Source organism: Chiloscyllium punctatum, unplaced genomic scaffold, assembly GCF_047496795.1.
Source record: "Chiloscyllium punctatum isolate Juve2018m unplaced genomic scaffold, sChiPun1.3 scaffold_203, whole genome shotgun sequence".
NCBI classification, from domain to species: domain Eukaryota; kingdom Metazoa; phylum Chordata; class Chondrichthyes; order Orectolobiformes; family Hemiscylliidae; genus Chiloscyllium; species Chiloscyllium punctatum.
In genome coordinates this window covers 477-20,000 of record NW_027309937.1, presented here as the reverse complement: position 1 = coordinate 20,000, position 19,524 = coordinate 477, and the positions used below count along the sequence as shown (strand labels likewise).

The 19,524-nt window shown below is 52.6% G+C and overlaps 1 protein-coding gene across 1 annotated transcript; it reads left to right on the top strand.

Annotated features, from left to right (window-relative positions):
- The first annotated feature begins 4,005 nt into the window (after positions 1 to 4,005).
- On the top strand, positions 4,006 to 15,461 carry LOC140471921 (protein phosphatase 1 regulatory subunit 3E-like). The gene is made up of 2 exons (XM_072567451.1): positions 4,006 to 4,902; positions 15,420 to 15,461. Exons 1-2 carry the CDS (start codon positions 4,501 to 4,503, stop codon positions 15,459 to 15,461), a joined length of 444 nt encoding a protein of 147 aa, XP_072423552.1. The 5' UTR covers positions 4,006 to 4,500.
- The last annotated feature ends 4,063 nt before the right edge of the window (positions 15,462 to 19,524 follow it).

The window sequence follows — 19,524 nt, the reverse complement described above, 5'->3', positions numbered from 1 at the left end:
GGAATGGAAACATGCGCACACACACAGACACAGGGAAAACGCAATAGAATGTGACAGTCTGTCTTCGCTCGTTGAACTGTGCAAGGGGTTTTTAAAAATCTTCCTTTGTTCGCGGTACGTCAGTGTCCCCGGCGAGACTCCCAGCATTCTCTGCCCGTCCCCTGAGTGGTAGTTAACCGCTGTAATCCACGTGCTGGTGTGGGGTAGACCCACGATGCCCCTCAGGGACGGGGAATCCCAGGATTCTGACCCAGGAAGGAATGGATGATAGATTTCAGGACAGGGAATGGGTCGGTGGAGTGGACTTGCCGGGGGGGTGGGGGGGGGGGGGGGGGGAGGGTGTGGGGGGAGTGGTGTTCCCCTGTATCTGCTGCCCCTCGTCCTTCAAGATGGTAGAGGAGTATGGGTTTGGGAAGGTGCTGTCTGAGGTAGGCACGGCAGCTCAGTGGTTAGCACTGCTGCTCTCACAGCGCCAGGGACTCGGGTTCGATTCCACACTGTCTGTGTAGTGGTCGTACATTCTCCCCCCCAGTGTCAGCGTGGGTTTCCTCCGGGAGCTCCCATTGCCTTCCTACAGTCCAAGGATTGAAAATGGAGTCCCTCGTAGACAGGGTAGTGAAGAAGGCGTTTGGTACACTTGCCTTTATCAGTCAGCTGTGACGTGGAGGAGCCGGTGTTGTACTGAGGTGTACAAAGTTAAAAATCATACAACACCAGGTTATAATGCAACCGGTTTATTTGGAAGCACACTAGCTTTCAGAGTGCCACTTCTCCATCAGGCTAAAATTCACACAATGCCAGTTTATGGTTAGATTAGATTAGATCCCCTTACGGTGTGGAAACAGGCCCTTCGGCCCAACAAGTCCCACACTGACCCTCTGAAGAGTAACCCACCCAGACCCATTTCCCTCTGACTAATGCACCTAACACTATGGGCAATTTAGTGTGGCCAATCCACCCTAACCCGCACATCCCTGGGCACTATGGGTAATTGAGCATGGCCAATCCACCCTAACCTGCACATCCCTGGGCACTATGGGTAATTTAGCACGGCCAATCCACCCTAACCTGCACATCCCTGGGCACTATGGGTAATTTAGCACGGCCAATCCACCCTAACCTGCACATCTCTGGGCACTATGGGTAATTTAGCACGGCCAATCCACCCTAACATACACATCCCTGGGCACTATGGGTAATTTAGTATGGCCAATCCACCCTAACCTACACATCCCTGGGCACAATGGGTAATTTCGCATGGCCAATCCACCCTAACCTACACATCCCTGGGCACAATGGGTAATTTCGCATAGCCAATCTACCCTAACCTGCACATCCCTGAGCACAGTGGGAGGAATCTGGAGCACCCGGAGGAAACCCACGCAGACTCGGGGGGAGAATGTGCAAACTCCACACAGACAGTTGCCCGAGGCTGGAGTCCCTGGTGCTAGTCCAACAGGTTTATTTCGGAACGCTGCTCCCTCATCAGGTTGGAGCAGGATCATAGGACTCGCGAGTTTATAGCAAAAGGTTACAGCAACATGCAACTGAAATGATCTATTGAACAAATCTGGATTGTTATTGTCTTTTACCTTTTCGAATGGATTGCAGCTTTCTGTTCATTCATCTGTAAATCCTAAAACTACATTTCAGTCACGTTCTCGAGATAACAAAGTTTTATAAGACAAAAGGTGACATCTCAGCTCAGACAATGTATTAAAGGCGTGAGGTTACAGGCTGTGTCTGTATCCCAATCTTCAGTCAGACTCGTTCTAGTTCCAAAGTAGGGATTTATAAAATATTACATGGACTGGCTGCCTGCAGATTGTGTGCTTGTTAAATAATGTATCAGCAAAAATAATTCTGAACTTGCAAATTCACCCCGTAGGTGGTGCGTGTGTGGAATGAGCTGCCAGAGGATGTGGTGGAGGTTGGTACAATTACAACATTTAAAAGGCATCTGGACGGGGACATGAATAGGGAGGGTTTGGAGGGATATGGGCCAAGGGCTGGCAAATGGGACTCAATTAGGTTCGGGATATCTGGTCGGCATGGATGAGTTGGGCCAAAAGGTCGATGTCTGTGCTGTACATCAGGGAGTCGCAGGTCGATAGGATAGTGAAGAAGGCGTTTGGTATGCTCTCCTTTATTGGTCAGAGTATTGAGTACAGGAGTTGGGAGCTTAAAAATGTGTTGCTGGAAAAGCGCAGCAGGTCAGGCAGTATCAAAGGAGAAGGAGAATCGATATTTCGGGCATAAGCCCTTCTTCAGGAATTCCTGCTGCGCTTTTCCAGCAACACATTTTTAAGCTCTGATCTCCAGCATCTGCAGTCCTCACTTTCTCCTCGGGAGGTCATGTTGTGGCTGTACAGGACATTGGTTAGGGCCACTGTTGGAATATTGCTTGCAATTCTGGTTTCCTTCCTATCGGAAAGATGTTGTGAAACTCGAAAGGGTTCAGAAAAGATTTACAAGGATGTCGCTGGGATTGGAGGGTTTGAGCTACAGGGAGAGGCTGAACAGGCTGGGGCTGTTTTCCCTGGAGCGTCGGAGGCTGAGGGGTGACCTTATAGAGGTTTATAAAATTATGAGGGGGCATGGAGAGGGTAAATAGGCAAAGTCTTTTCCCTGTGGTGGGTGGAGTCCAAAACTAGAGGGGCATAGGTTTAGGGTGAGAGGGGAAAGATATAAAAGAGATCTAAGGGGTAACGTTTTCACCCAGAGGGTGGTGCGTGTGTGGAATGAGCTGCCAGAGGAAGCTGGTGGAGGCTGGTACAATGACAGCAGTTAAAAGTTAAAAATCACCCAACACCAGGTTATCGTCCAACAGGTTAGGTGGTTGTGAAGGAGCAGCGCTCCGAAAGCTAGTGCTTCCAATTAAACCTGTTGGACTATAGCCTGGTGTTGTGTGATTTTTAACTTTGTACACCCCAGTCCAACACCGGTATCTCCAAATCATAACATTTAAAAGGCATTTGGATGGGTGTATGAATAGGAAGGGTTTGGAGGGATATGGGCCGGGCGCTGGCAGGTGGGACTAGATTAGGTTCGGGATATCTGGGTTGGCACGGACGGGTTGGGCCGAAGGGTCTGTTTCCGCGCTGTACATCTCTGTGACTCTTACGTCCGGGCCAGGCTGAATTGGCCCTTGCTAAGTTGCCCAGGGATGTGAAGGCTGAGTGGGGTTAGCCCCGGGGGAATGCAGGGTGAGACAGGGAGAGGGGGGGGGGAGGGGGGAGGGGTCTGGGTGGGACGCTTGTGAACTGAAAGGCCTGTTTCCACACACTGGGCAAAGGGGTCCTACGGATCGTTCCACCAGGCTGCAGACTGCCCAGCTCATTCGTGACCTCGCAACATGTCCTCAGCGACCGCATCCAGACCTGTGTGTCTGTCTGTGAGAGAGAGAGAGAGACAGAGAGAGACAGAGAGACAGAGACAGACTGGTGCATTTCCCTCCCACTCCGGGGATCGAGCTGATGGATATTTTCGAGCTGATCACTAGGATGATGTAATGTGCAACGGTCCATTCAGAATCTCCATCAATGATTGAAGGTTTGCTCTCACCACCACTCCCCCCCCCACCCCCCCCCCAACCCCAATGGAAGGACAGAGCTTCAGGTGACACTGCGCAACCTGATGTACATCAGCTGAATTCAGCACCAGGCCTGAGACACAGAGAGAGAGAGAGAGAGAGAGAGAGAGGGACAGACAGAGAGAGAGGGGGACAGAGAGAGAGAGAGAGAGCTGTTGTAAAGAAAGACAGCACACCAGGAGAGGGGGAGAGGAACAGAGAGAGATCGAGCAGGGGGAAACAAGTGTGATAGAGAGCGCGAGACAGAGACAGACAGCTGCCAGAGAGAGAGAATTGTTATATGAAACGACAGAGTGTGTGAGAGACAGAGAGAGAGAGAGAGATTGAGTGCGGGAAAACGACTGTGATAGGGGGAGAGAGACGGAGGGAGAGAAATTGAGTGGGGGGGGGGGGGGAATCAATGGTTACAGAGAGATTGAGTGGGGAAACAAGTGTAATAGGGAGAGAGAGACAGGAGTTTGGAGTGGAGTGATTGTGATATAGGGAGCGAGAGAGACAGACGGAGATTGAGTGGGGGAAACGAGTCTGATAGAGAGAGAGAGATTGAGTGGGGGAAACGAGTCTGATAGAGAGAGAGAGAGGCAGAGAGATTGAGTGGGGGGAAACTCAGAGAGAGATCGAAAGACAGACAGATTGAGTGAGAGGGAGTCACCATTACGATATAGGGAACGAGACGGAAAGCTGAGAATCGTTACACAAGTCGACGTAGTTCAGGCGACAGGGAGAGACAGAGTGTGCGAAGCAGGTAAGAAGGAAGAACGAGAGAGAGTGGGAGGTGAGGGGATAGCCGGGCGGCGATCATGAGAACCTGAGGCTGGGCGAGAGAGAGAGAGAGAGAGGTGGGAAGGGGGGAGAGGGCGTTGGCAAAGACGACAGACACGCGGTGAGGGCGAACGGGGAAAACGGCCATGTCCCGGGAGACACCACCCCCGCCCTCCGACATCCCCCGCAACCTCAGCTACATCGCCGGCCTCTACGAGAGAGCTTTCTACGCCTCGCAGAGCCCCAGCGCTGAGGAGGAGGAGGAGGAGGAGGAAGAGGAGGAGGAGAGGGGGAGGGGCAGGCTGACAGTGACAAGGAGGAGGAGGCCCAGGGCTCGCTCACTCCCAGCTCGGCCCAACGCCGGCCGCAGCAGGAGCCCCGACACACGCAAGAGGGTGCGTTTCGCCGACTCGCTGGGCCTGGAGCTGACCTCCGTCCGCAGCTTCAGCCGCTATGAGGCGCCGCGCGTGCCAGGCCACGTACAGGCCAAGCTCCAGAGGGACGCCATCCGCCATTTTCAGAGCCACTGCGGAGGACTGGCCTTCAAGGTAAGGCAGGGGAGAGGGGAGGGTGGGGTCGTCTTATTCAGTTCCCCGGGCCGTTCAGCCCGTTAGCTCCAAACCTGCCCTCGGGAGAGCGGCCTACCCCTTCCCCCACCCTCTCCACCCTGTGACCCACCATTCCCTGTGGCTAACCATCCATACCCTACACTTCCCTGGGCACTATGGGTAATTTAGCACGGCCAATCCACCCTAACCTGCACATCCCTGGGCACTATGGGTAATTTAGCATGGCCAATCCACCCTAACCTACACATCCCTGGGCACTATGGGTAATTTAGCATGGCCAATCCACCCTAACCTACACATCCCTGGGCACTATGGGTAATTTAGCACGGCCAATCCACCCTAACCTACACATCCCTGGGCACTATGGGTAATTTAGCATGGCCAATCCACACTAACCTACAAATCCTTGGGGACTGTAGGTAATTTAGCACGGCCAATCCACCCTAACCTGCACATCCCTGGGCACTATGGGTAATTTAGCATGGCCAATCCACCCTAACCTGCACATCCCTGGGCACTATGGGTAATTTAGCACGGCCAATCCACCCTAACCTGCACATCCCTGGGCACTATGGGTAATTTAGCATGGCCAATCCACCCTAACCTGCACATCCCTGGGCACTATGGGTAATTTAGCACGGCCAATCCACCCGAACCTGCACATCCCTGGGCACTATGAGTAATTTAGCACGGCCAATCCACCCTAACCTGCACATCCCTGGGCACTATGGGTAATTTAGCACGGCCAATCCACCCTAACCTACACATCTTAGGCCTGTGGGAGGAAACCGGAACCCCCGAAGGAAACCCACGCTGTCACGGTGGGGTAGCCTCGAGAGCTACATCCAACACCATCTTGAAAGAGAGTGGGCGTGGGAGCAACTGTGAGCCTGAGGTATCGGCTTGTCCCTAATTGCCCCCTTGGACGTCTTGCCTGGCCGTTCTCGGGGAGGGGCGCTGCGGAAGGCTGTTTAAGAGTTGATCCTGATGAGGCTGTAAGGAAGGCAGATTTCCTTACCCCTAAAGGGGGTAACAGTGAACCCCCAACTGGGTGTTGCGTCCCTGACAGACGGTAACAGAGATCCCCCTCAGACCCGCTCCTCAAGCTGATTGGGCTGTTCCTCCAGTGTGGCCTGGTCGGAAATCTGGAATTCCCTCCCCAAGGGCATTGTGGGTATACCCTCCAGCACGTGGACTGCAGCGGTTCCAAGATGGCAGCTCACCCCCACCTTCTCTAGGAGCTAGGGCGGTGGGGGATGGTCAATTTGGGATGGATAGGGCGATAAATGCTGGGCCCAGAAACGGCACACCCGTCCCGCGGGTGAATCCCAAAAGGAACAGGAATGGGGTGGAGGAGTTATTATCCGCTCCAACTCCGTAAATCTTCTGCTGGCGCCCCGTGGGATCATCCTCACCCACTGGTGAGGGGAGCTCACCACAGGGTCAGGATCGGCAGGAGGTGGGAGAGCAGACCTGGGGAGAGCTGTCCCCACAACCTCGTGTCTCCGAGGGAGAGAGTGAAAGGGACAGAGAAGTCAGCTCAAGGACACACACACACACACTCACACACACACCTACACACATTCACACACACACTCACACACCTACACACACTCACACACACACTCACACACATACATACTCTCTCACACACACACACTCACTCACACACACACACTCTCTCTCACACACACTCTCCTACACACACACACACACACCCACACACACACCTACAAACACATACACACACTATCTCACACACACACACCCCTACACACACACACACACCTAACACACGCTCATACACATATATACACAAACACACACACTTACACACACACAGCTACACACACATACACACTCAGACACACACACCTACACACACACTCTCTCTCACAAACACACCTACACGCACACACTCACACACACACCTACACACACATATATACATACAGACACACACACTCACACATATTTATAGACACACACTCACCTACACAGTCACACACTCACCTACACACACATTTATACACAGACACACACATATATACACAGACACACACACACACATATACACACACAGACACACTCACCTACACACACACACATATATTCACAAACACACACACATATACACAAACACATATATACACAAACACACACATCGACACAGCCCCATTGACACAGACACATACACACCCATCCCGACAGACACAGATAGACACACAGAGACACATCCCAGCTGACACAGACACACTCACATACATAGACACACATAGACACACACACGATGGAGGATAGGAGAGAGCAGGAAGGATGAAGGCAAGTGAGGGAGGGGAGGGTCAGTAAAGATGAGGCTAGTGAAGAGGGATCCCAGACTGAATCCTTCTGACAAGAGGTCTCTGACTGCGGATCTTGTGGGCGATGGTTCCCACACCACAGAGAAGCGATGCTAATCCAGGCTGACTCTGAATAGCCCTTGGAGACACCCTGAGGTTATCAGAGACTTCAGGATCGACCCACTGCCCCTTACTGAGCTGTCTCTGCCCTGGGAGAGTGTGACAAAGGATATTGTAGAGGGAGCTTTACTCTGTATCGAACCCCGCGCTGTCCCTGTCCCTGGGAGTGTTTGATGGGGGGGGGTGGGGACAGTGTAGAGGGAGCTTTACTCTGTATCTAACCCCGTGCTGTCCCAGTCCCTGGGAGTGTTTGATGGGGGGGACAGTGTAGAGAGAGCTTTACTCTGTATCTAACCCCGTGCTGTCCCTGTCCCTGGGAGTGTTTGATGGGGGGGGACAGTGTAGATGGAGCTTTACTCTGTATCTAACCCCGTGCTGTCCCTGTCCCTGGGAGTGTTTGATGGGGGGGACAGTGTAGAGAGAGCTTTACTCTGTATCTAACCCCGTGTCCCTGTCCCTGGGAGTGTTTGATGGGGGGGGACAGTGTAGAGGGAGCTTTACTCTGTATCTAACCCTGTGCTGTCCCTGTCCCTGGGAGTGTTTGATGGGGGGGGACAGTGTAGAGAGAGCTTTACTCTGTATCTAACCCCGTGCTGTCCCTGTCCATGGGAGTGTTTGATGGGGGGGACAGTGTAGAGGGAGCTTTACTCTGTATCTAACCCCGTGCTGTCCCTGTTCTAGATCCATTCCTGATAGAACCTGAGGTAGAGTGAGAGAGACTGGGCGCCCTGTCCTGATGACCAGGGATAGTGCCGGGAGGCTGGTTTCGGGATGCGTGTAAATGGAGCTGACCTTACCTTCACCTCTGAATGCATGCACTTTCGAAGGGTCTCCGCATAATTCACAGGAAATAAGTGAATTGGACCTCCCTCTCTCTCTCTCACACACACACACTGTCCCTCTCTCTCACACACACACACACTGTCCCTCTCTCTCTCTCTCACACACACTGTCCCTCTCTCTCTCTCTCACACACACTGTCCCTCTCTCTCTCACACACACACACTATCCCTCTCTCTCTCACACACACACTGTCCCTCTCTCTCTCACACACACACTGTCCCTCTCTCACACACACACACACTGTCCCTCACTCACACACACACACACTGTCCCTCTCTCTCACACACACACTGTCCCTCTCTCTCTCTCTCTCACACACACACTGTCCCTCTCTCTCTCTCTCACACACACACTGTCCCTCTCTCTCTCTCTCACACACACACTGTCCCTCTCTCTCACACACACACTGTCCCTCTCTCTCTCTCACACACACACTGTCCCTCTCTCTCACACACACACACACTGTCCCTCTCTCTCTCACACACACTGTCCCTCTCTCTCACACACACACACTGTCCCTCTCTCTCTCACACACACTGTCCCTCTCTCTCACAAACACACACGCTGTCCCTCTCTCTCTCACACACACACTGTCCCTCTCTCTCACACACATTCTGTCCCTCTCTCTCTCTCACACACACACACTGTCCCTCTCTCTCTCACACACACACACTGTCCCTATCTCTCTCGCACATACACACACTGTCCCTCTCTCTCTCTCACACACACACACACTGTCCCTCTCTCTCACACACATTCTGTCGCTCTCTCTCTCTCACACACACACACTGTCCCTCTCTCTCACACACATTCTGTCCCTCTCTCTCTCTCACACACACACACTGTCCCTCTCTCTCTCTCACACACACACTGTCCCTCTCTCTCACACACACTGTCTCTCTCTCACACACACACTGTCCCTCTCTCTCTCACACACACTGACCCTCTCTCTCTCACACACACTGTCCCTCTCTCTCTCACACACACACTGTCCCTCTCTCACACACACACACTGTCCCTCTCTCTCTCACACACACACACACTGTCCCTCTCTCTCTCACACACACTGACCCTCTCTCTCACACACACACTGTCCCTCTCTCTCACACACACTGTCCCTCTCTCTCTCACACACACACTGTCCCTCTCTCTCTCTCACACACACACACCCTCTCTCTCTCACACACACTGTCCCTCTCTCTCTCACACACACACTGTCCCTCTCTCTCTCACACACACACACTGTCCCTCTCTCTCACACACACACTGTCCCTCTCTCTCACACACACTGTCCCTCTCTCTCTCACACACACACTGTCCCTCTCTCTCTCACACACACACACACTGTCCCTCTCTCTCACACACACACTGTCCCTCTCTCTCTCACACACACTGTCCCTCTCTCTCACACACACTGTCCCTCTCTCTCACACACACACTGTCCCTCTCTCTCTCTCACACACACTGTCCCTCTCTCTCTCTCACACACTGACCCTCTCTCTCTCACACACACACTGTCCCTCTCTCTCTCACACACACTGTCCCTCTCTCTCACACACACACTCTCCCTCTCTCTCTCTCACACACACTGTCCCTCTCTCTCTCACACACACACTGTCCCTCTCTCTCTCACACACACACCCTGTCCGTCTCTCTCTCACACACTGTCCCTCTCTCTCTCACACACACACTGTCCCTCTCTCTCTCACACACACTGTCCCTCTCTCTCTCACACACACACTGTCCCTCTCTCACACACACACCCTGTCCCTCTCTCTCTCACACACTGTCCCTCTCTCTCACACACACACACTGTCCCTCTCTCTCTCACACACACACTGTCCCTCTCTCTCTCACACACTGTCCCTCTCTCTCTCACACATACTGTCCCTCTCTCTCTCACTCACACACACACTGTCCCTCTCTCTCACACACACACACTGTCCCTCTCTCTCTCTCACACATACTGTCCCTCTCTCTCTCACTCACACACACACTGTCCCTCTCTCTCTCTCACTCACACACACTGTCCCTCTCTCTCTCACACATACTGTCCCTCTCTCTCTCACTCACACACACACTGTCCCTCTCTCTCTCTCACTCACACACACTGTCCCTCTCTCTCACACACACACACTGTCCCTCTCTCTCACACACACACACACACTGTCCCTCTCTCTCTCACACACACACTGTCCCTCTCTCTCACACACACACACACACTGTCCCTCTCTCTCACACACACACACTGTCCCTCTCTCTCACACACACACACACACTGTCCCTCTCTCTCTCACACACACACTGTCCCTCTCTCTCACACACACACACAGCCCCTCTCTCACACACACACACTGTCCCTCTCTCTCTCACACACACACTGTCCCTCTCTCTCTCACACACACACACACTTTCCCTCTCTCTCTCTCACACACACACACAGTCCCTCTCTCTCTCACACACACACACTGCCCCTCTCTCACACACACACACTGTCCCTCTCTCTCACACACACACACTGTCCCTCTCTCTCTCACACACACACACAGCCCCTCTCTCACACACACACACTGTCCCTCTCTCTCTCACACACACACACTGTCCCTCTCTCTCTCACACACACACACTGTCCCTCTCTCTCTCACACACACACACACACACTGTCCCTCTCTCTCTCACACACACACACTGTCCCTCTCTCTCACACACACACACTGTCCCTCTCTCTCTCACACACACACACAGCCCCTCTCTCACACACACACACTGTCCCTCTCTCTCTCACACACACACTGTCCCTCTCTCTCTCTCACACACACACACTGTCCCTCTCTCTCTCACACACACACACACACTGTCCCTCTCTCTTTCACACACACACACTGCCCCTCTCTCTCTCACACACACTGTCTCTCGCTCTCTCTCTCTCACACAAACACTGTCCCTCTCTCTCACACACACACACACTGTCCCTCTCTCTCTCACACACACACACACACTGTCCCTCTCTCTCTCACACACACACACTGCCCCTCTCTCACACACACACACTGTCCCTCTCTCTCACACACACACACTGTCCCTCTCTCTCTCACACACACACACAGCCCCTCTCTCACACACACACACTGTCCTTCTCTCTCTCACACACACTGTCCCTCTCTATCTCTCTCACACACACACACTGTCCCTCTCTCTCACACACACACACTGTCCCTCTCTCTCTCACACACACACACTATCCCACTCTCTCTCTCTCTCTCACACACACACACTGTCCCTCCCTCTCTCTCTCACACACACACTGTCCCTCTCTCTCTCTCTCACACACACACAGTCCCTCTCTCTCACACACACACACACTGTCCCTCTCTCTCTCACACACACACTGTCCCTCTCTCTCACACACACACACTGTCCTTCTCTCTCACACACACACTGTCCCTCTCTCTCACACACACACTGTCCCTCTCTCACACACACACACACTGTCCCTCTCTCACACACACACACTGTCCCTCTCTCTCTCACACACACACACTGTCCCTCTCTCACACACACACACTGTCCCTCTCTCTCTCACACACACACACTGTCCCTCTCTCTCACACACACACTGTCCCTCTCTCTCTCACACACACACTGTCCCTCTCTCTCTCACACACACACTGTCCCTCTCTCTCTCACACACACACACTGTCCCTCTCTCTCTCACACACACACTGTCCCTCTCTCTCTCACACACACACTGTCCCTCTCTCTCTCTCACACACACACACACACACACTGTCCCTCTCTCTCTCACACACACACAGTCCCCTCCTACACTTTCACCCCCTTCCCCTCCCTGCCCTCATCTCCTACTTTTCCACTGACTCACCACCACCTTCCCGCCCCTCCTGCTCTCTCCCCACTCCCTCCCACCCTCCTCAGCTACCCCTCTCCCCTAGACCCCTCGACCTCACTCAGTCACAGCAGCTGTTCCCCTCCCTTGTGTGGGAGAGACTGGGACCAGAGTGGGGGGGGGCGGGATGAGGGGTGTCATCTCAGAGTGTGGGGGTCGCTCACTGAAGACAGAGACGGGGGTGGGGAGGAATTTCTTCCCTTTCCCAGGGGAGGGGGGGTGAGTGAATCTGTGGAATACTTTACTGCAGGGGGCTGTTGGATCCGGGGTGTTCAAGGGAATCACCAGATCCCCGCCATGTTCCCCCGCCTTGGAAATATATCGGCATTTCCCTCAGCGTTGCGTGGGTCAGATTCCTAGAATTCCTTCCCCAGCAGTTGGAGAGATGGGGTGACAAAGCCTTTCCAAACTGGGAGATTGAGGATATTCAGGGCTGAGAGACAGAGAGAGAGGGGGGGAAATAGAGGAATATGGTGAAAAGGCAGGAATTTGAGGATGGGCAGAACGGCCACGGTCTCATTCAGTGGGACAGCAAGATCGATGGGCTGAATGGCCTACTGCTCGCACCCACAACTCGCAGTCTGTATCTGACCCCGTGCTGTCCCTAGTCTGGGATGGGGGGGACAGTGTAGAGGGAGCTTTACTCTGTATCAAACCCCGTGCTGTCCCTGTCCCCGGGAGTGTTTGATGGGGGGACAGTGTAGAGGGAGCTTTACTCTGTATCTAACCCCGTGCTGTCCCTGTCCCTGGGAGCGTTTGATGGGGGGGACAGTGTAGAGGCAGCTTTACTCTGTATCTAACCCCGTGCTGTCCCTGTCCCTGGGATGGGGGGGGACAGTGTAGAGGGAACTTTACTCTGTATCTAACCCCGTGCTGTCCCTGTCCCTGGGATGGGGGGACAGTGTAGAGGAAGCTTTACTCTGTATCTAACCCCGTGCTGTCCCTGTCCATGGGAGTGTTTGATGTGGAGACAGTGTAGAGGGAGCTTTACTCTGTATCTAACCCCGTGCTGTCCCTGTCCATGGGAGTGTTTGATGGGGGGACAGTGTAGAGGGAGCTTTACTCTGTATCTAACCCCGTGCTGTCCCTGTCCATGGGAGTGTTTGATGTGGAGACAGTGTAGAGGGAGCTTTACTCTGTATCTAACCCCGTGCTGTCCCTGTCCATGGGAGTGTTTGATGGGGGGACAGTGTAGAGGGAGCTTTACTCTGTATCTAACCCCGTGCTGTCCCTGTCCCTGGGAGTGTTTGATGTGGAGACAGTGTAGAGGGAGCTTTACTCTGTATCTAACCCCGTGCTGTCCCTGTCCCTGGGAGCGTTTGATGGGGGGGACAGTGTAGAGGGAGCTTTACTCTGTATCTAACCCTGTGCTGTCCCTGAGTGTGTTGATTGGGGTGGGGGGGGCAGTGTAGAGGAAGCTTTTAGTTTAAAAGAGTAGAGAAAACAAATGCAGAAAGCGTTGGCAGAAATCATCCCTTTTTGAAGGTTTTGTTTGGAATGCCCTTCCGGAATCAGTTTCAGTGATTCTGGGAAAAGTGCCCAAGAATTGTGTCCGAAATATCGGGACACATCGTAACAGAGAGCGTCGTGATTGAGGAAAGGGATTTGTTTTTGTGAAAGAGCCAAGCAGGGTTCACTGAGGGAACAATCCGGAACATCTGTGCAATCTCTCCCTCACTCCGTCTATACCTCTCACTCTTCACGCTCCTCCCTTCGCCCCTTCGCCCCCTCCCCATAACCCCCAACCCCCAACCCCAGCACAAGCTGCTCTGTCATGACCTCCACAAGAAATACTGCCTGCACATCCCTGGGCACTATGGGTAATTTAGCACGGTCAATCCACCCTAACCTGCACATCCATGGGCACTATGGGTAATTTAGCACGGCCAATCCACCCCAACCTGCACATCCCTGGGCACTATGGGTAATTTAGCATGGTCAATCCACCCTAACCTACACATCCCTGGGCACTATGGGTAATTTAGCATGGCCAATCCACCTAACCTGCCCATCCCTGGGCACTATGGGTAATTTAGCATGGCCAATCCACCCTGACCTGCACATCCCTGGGCACTATGAGTAATTTAGCATGGTCAATCCACCCTGACCTGCACATCCCTGGGCACTATGGGTAATTTAGCACGGCCAATCCACCCTAACCTGCACATCCCTGGGCATTATGGGTAATTTAGCACGGCCAATGCACACGAACCTGCATATCCCTGGGTGCTATGGGTAATTTAGCACGGCCAATCCACCCTAACCTGCACATCCCTGGGTACTGTGGGTAATTTAGCATGGCCAATCCACCCTAACCTGCACATACCTGGGCACTATGGGTAATTTAGCATGGCCAATCCACCCTAACCTGCACATCCCTGGGCACTGTGGGTAATTTAGCATGGCCAATTCACCCTAACCTGCCCATCCCTGGGCACTATGGGTAATTTAGCATGGCCAATCCACCCTAACCTGCACATCCCTGGGCACTATGGGTAATTTAGCACGGCCAATGCACACGAACATGCATATCCCTGGGTGCTATGGGTAATTTAGCACGGCCAATCCACCCTAACCTGCACATCACTGGGCACTATGGGTAATTTAGCACGGCCAATCCACCCTAACCTGCACATCCCTGGGCATTATGGGTAATTTAGCACGGCCAATGCACACGAACATGCATATCCCTGGGTGCTATGGGTAATTTAGCACGGCCAATCCACCCTAACCTGCACATCCCTGGGCACTATGGGAAATTTAGCACAGCCAATCCACCCTAACCTGCACATGTTAGGAATGTGGGATGAAACAGGAGCACCCGGAGGAAACCCATGCAGACTCGGGGGGGAGAATGTGCAAACTCCACACAGACAGTCACCCGAGGCTGGAATCGAACCCGGGTCCCTGGTGCTGTGAGGCACGTCAAAAAAAAACAAAAGTCCGGAGAAGGAGTTCCGTAACTTCCAGACAACATGTAATGGTAAAGAGGCGTTCGCCAACACTTTATCAAAGTTTAGACACCTTCTGGCCCAATCCCCTCACCCGCCTCATCTTTCTCGAAATATTCCTGAAATCCCGTGTCATTCCTGGAAATGTTCTCATTAAGCTCTGCTCCCGCTCCAGCCTCCTTCCTGTAACGCGATGACCGGAACAGTGCGTGGGTTTTTTGTCCGGGCTCCAAGGGATCACTTTGGGACCACTCATCGTGTTAAAAATTCCAATACAAATATGATTTGCTTGCTGTTGCTAGCGTGTTCTGTATTAACCTCGCTGCCCTCATCCCCCAGGCCTCAACTCTAAAAGCTATGACAAGGAAACAAAGCAGCTGAGGGCCGCACGGTGGCACAGTGGTTAGCACTGCTACCTCACAGCGCCACAGACCCGGGTTCAATTCCCGCCTCAGGTGACTGACTGTGTGGAGTTTGCACGTTCTCCCCGTGTCTGCGTGGGTTTCCTCCGGGTGCTCCGGTTTCCTCCCACAGTCCAAGGATGTGCAGGTCAGGGTGGACTGGCCATGCTAAATTACCCGTAGTGTTAGGTGAAGGGGTAAATGTAGGGGTAAATGGGTGGGTTACTCTTCAGAGGGTCGGTGTGGACTTGTTGGGCCGAAGGGCCTGTTACCACACTGTAGGGGATCTAATCTAAAATGAAACAGACACCCCCCCACTCTGAGTTGGCATGTTGTTACCGGGAGCATGTTGCCTTAACCTTTTGCGGTAGACGCCAACAACTCCGTGTGTAGCGGTCAAAAGCGAAATCTGTCAAAGACGCACAGCTCGGCAGGAAAGGGGAGTCAGACAGCCCAGCCCAGCCCAGTCCGTGCCGACCCTAACCCCAATCAAAGCTAGTCCCCACCTGTCCCGTATCCCTCCAAACCGTTTCCTGTTCATCTACTTATCCAAATGGCTTTGGAACACTTACTCAGGCAGCTTTCGTCCACACATTAACAACTCTGTGTGTGTTAAAACAAATTGCCCCTCGTGCCCTTTTATCCTCTCACCTTGAAAACCGTGCTCCCGGTCTTGAATTCTCCCACCCCCAAGGGAAAAGACACCTGCCCCTCACCTTACCCAAAAACCCCCCTCCACCCGTGACTTTATAAACTTCGGTCAGGCTTGCCCCTCAGCCTCCTACAGTGCACAGGGAAAAATCTCCCACCCTCTCCTTATTCCTCAAACCCTCCATACCTGGCAACATCCTGGTAAATCTCTTCCGAACCCTCTGCAGCTTAATACTATCCGTCCTGTAACAGGGTGATGGGGAATGGACACGATACTCCAGACAAAGCCTCACCAATGTCCTGGACAATCTCAACATGACGTCCCCACTTCTAGACTCAAAGGTCTGAGCAATGAAGGCAAGTGTGATAAATGCCTCCTTAACCATCCTGTATATATATATGTGAGGTAAATTTCAAACAATTACCTCCCTCTACTGGGTGGCTCAGTGGCTAGCACTGCTCACTCACAGCATCAGGGGCCCAGGTTCGATTCTAAACTCGGGCCACAGTCTGTGTGGAGTTTGCACGTTCTCTCTGTCTCTGCATGGGTTTCCTCCGGGTGCTCTGGTTTCCTCCCATAGTCCTGTGCAGGTTAGGGCGGATTGGCCGTGCTAAATTACCCATAGTGCCCAGGGATGTGCAGGTTAGGGCGGATTGGCCGTGCTAAATTACCCATAGTGCCCAGGGATGTGCAGGTTAGGGCGGATTGGCCGTGCTAAATTACCCATAGTGCCCAGGGATGTGCAGGTTAGGGCGGATTGGCCGTGCTAAATTACCCATAGTGCACAGGGATGTGCAGGTTAGGGCGGATTGGCCGTGCTAAATTACCCATAGTGCACAGGGATGTGCAGGTTAGGGTGGATTGGCTATGCTAAACTACCCATAGTGTGGGAGCAGGCCATTCAGCCCATCGGGTGCTCCGACCCTCCGATACAGCATCCCAGCCCTTCCCCCGTCACACATTCTTTCCCATGGCCAATCCACCCTAATCTGCACATCCCTGGGCACGATGGGTAATTTAGCATGGCCAATCCACCCTAACCTGCACATCCCTGGGCACTATGGGTAATTTAGCACGGCCAATCCACCCTAATCTGCACATCCCTGGGCACTATGGGTAATTTAGCATGGCCAATCCACCCTAACCTGTACATCCCTGGGCACTATGGGTAATTTAGCATGGCCAATCCACCCTAACCTGCACATCCCTGGGCACTATGGGTAATTTAGCACAGCCAATCCACCCTAACCTGCACATCCCTGGGCACTATGGGTAATCGAGCATGGCCAATCCACCCTAACCTGCACATCCCTGGGCACTATGGGTAATTTAGCACGGCCAATCCACCCTAACCTGCACATCCCTGGGCACTATGGGTAATTTAGCACGGCCAATCCACCCTAACGTGCACATCCCTGGGCACTATGGGTAATTTAGCATGGACAATCCACCCTAACCTACACATCCCTCAGGATACCCATTCCTCAGAGGGCATGGGTGCTGGTAAGAGTGCAGACACAAATTACATCAGTGGTTATAGTGGACAATGAAGAAGGTTGTCCGAGATAGAACATAGAACATAGAAAAATACAGCGCAGTACAGGCCCTTCAGCCCTCGATGTTGCGCCGACCGAAGCCTACCTAACCTACACTAGCCCACTATCCTCCATATGCTTGTCCAATGCCCGTTTAAATGACCATAAAGAGGGAGAGTCCACCACTGCTACTGGCAGGGCATTCCATGAACTCACAACTCGCTGAGTAAAAAATCTACCCCTAACATCTGTCCTATACCTACCACCCCTTAATTTAAAGCTATGTCCCCTTGTAATAGCTGACTCCATACGCGGAAAAAGGTTCTCACTGTCAACCCTATCTAACCCCCTAATCATCTTGTACACCTCTATCAAATCTCCCCTAAACCTTCTTTTCTCCAATGAGAACAGCACCAAGTGCCTCAGCCTTTCCTCATAGGATCTTCCTACCATACCAGGCAACATCCTGGTAAACTTCCTCTGCACCCGTTCCAGTGTCTCCACATCCTTCCTATAGTATGGCGACCAAAACTGCACACAATATTCCAGATGCGGCTGCACCAGAGTCTTATACAACTGCAACATGACCTCAGGACTCCAGAACTCAATTCCTCTACCAATAAAGCCCAGTACACCATATGCCTTCTTCACCGCACTATTTACCTGGGTGGCAACTTTCAAAGATCTGTGTACATGGACACCAAGATCCCTCTGCTCATCCACACTACCAAGTAGTCTACCATTAGCCCAGTAATCCATCTTCTTGTTACTCCTACCAAAGTGAATGACTTCACACTTAGCTACATTGAACTCCATAATTACAAAGAGATCCTGATCGATTGGTTCAATGGGCTGAGGGAGTGGCAGGTGGAGTTTAATCCAGATAAACGTGTGGAGTTACGTTCCGGTAAAACTAACCAGGGTGGGACCTATGCAATTACAAGTCGGGGTTTGCGCATTGCTGTAGAACAGAGACCTAGGGGTTCAGGGGCATCATTCTTTGAAGTCTGTGTCACAGGTAGCTGGTGGAGGTTAAGAAGGCGTTTAGCACTGTAGCCTTCATCGCTCAGACCTTTGAGTACAGGAGTTGGGGACGTCATGTTGGGGTTGTACAGGATATTGGGGAGGCTTCGTCTGGAGTACCGTGTCCAGTTCCCGTCGCCCAGTTACAGGAAGGAAATTGTTAAGCAGGAGAGGGTTCAGGAAGAGATTGACCAGGATGTTGCTGGGAATGGAGGGTTTGAGTTATAAGGAGAGGCTGGGGATTTTTTTCCCTGGAGCCCCATGGGAAACTGAGGGGTGACCTTATCGAGGTTCACACCATCAGTAGGGGGTGGAGGTAAGGTGAATGGCAGGTGTCTTTTCCCTAGGATGGGGGGGGGGGCAATATCAAAACCAGGAGGCATATTTTTAAGGTGAGGGGAGAAAGATTTTAAAAGACACGAGGGGGCCATTTTTGTGTGTTACTCAGAGCGGTTCATACGTGGAATGCACTTCCAGAGGGAGTGATGGATGCAGGTACAGTTCTGTTTAAATGCAGTAGGCCATTTAGCCCATCAAGTCTGCTCCGGTATTCAATGAGATTGTGGATAATCTGATTGTCCTCCACTCCCCTCTTTCCTGCCATTTCCCTTCTGTCTCTGTCTCAGCCTTGAATACCCTCAATGCCCCAGCCCTCCATTCCCCTTCCTGGTTAAATCTCTCTCTGTCTCAGCCTTGAATACTCTCAATGTCCCAGCCCCCCATTCCCCTTCCTGATTAAATCTCTCTCTCTGTCTCAGCCTTGAATACCCTCAGTGCCCCAGCCCTCCATTCCCCTTCCTGGTTAAATCTCTCTCTCTGTCTCAGCCTTGAAT

What these genes read in the sequence shown, in the direction of transcription:
- LOC140471921 (XM_072567451.1), top strand. Translation starts at nt 4,501, where the DNA reads ATGTCCCGGGAGACACCACCCCCGCCCTCCGACATCCCCCGCAACCTC. An exon ending in GCGGAGGACTGGCCTTCAAG is followed by an intron (nt 4,903 to 15,419) that starts GTAAGGCAGGGG and finishes CTCATCCCCCAG; the next exon opens with GCCTCAACTCTAAAAGCTAT.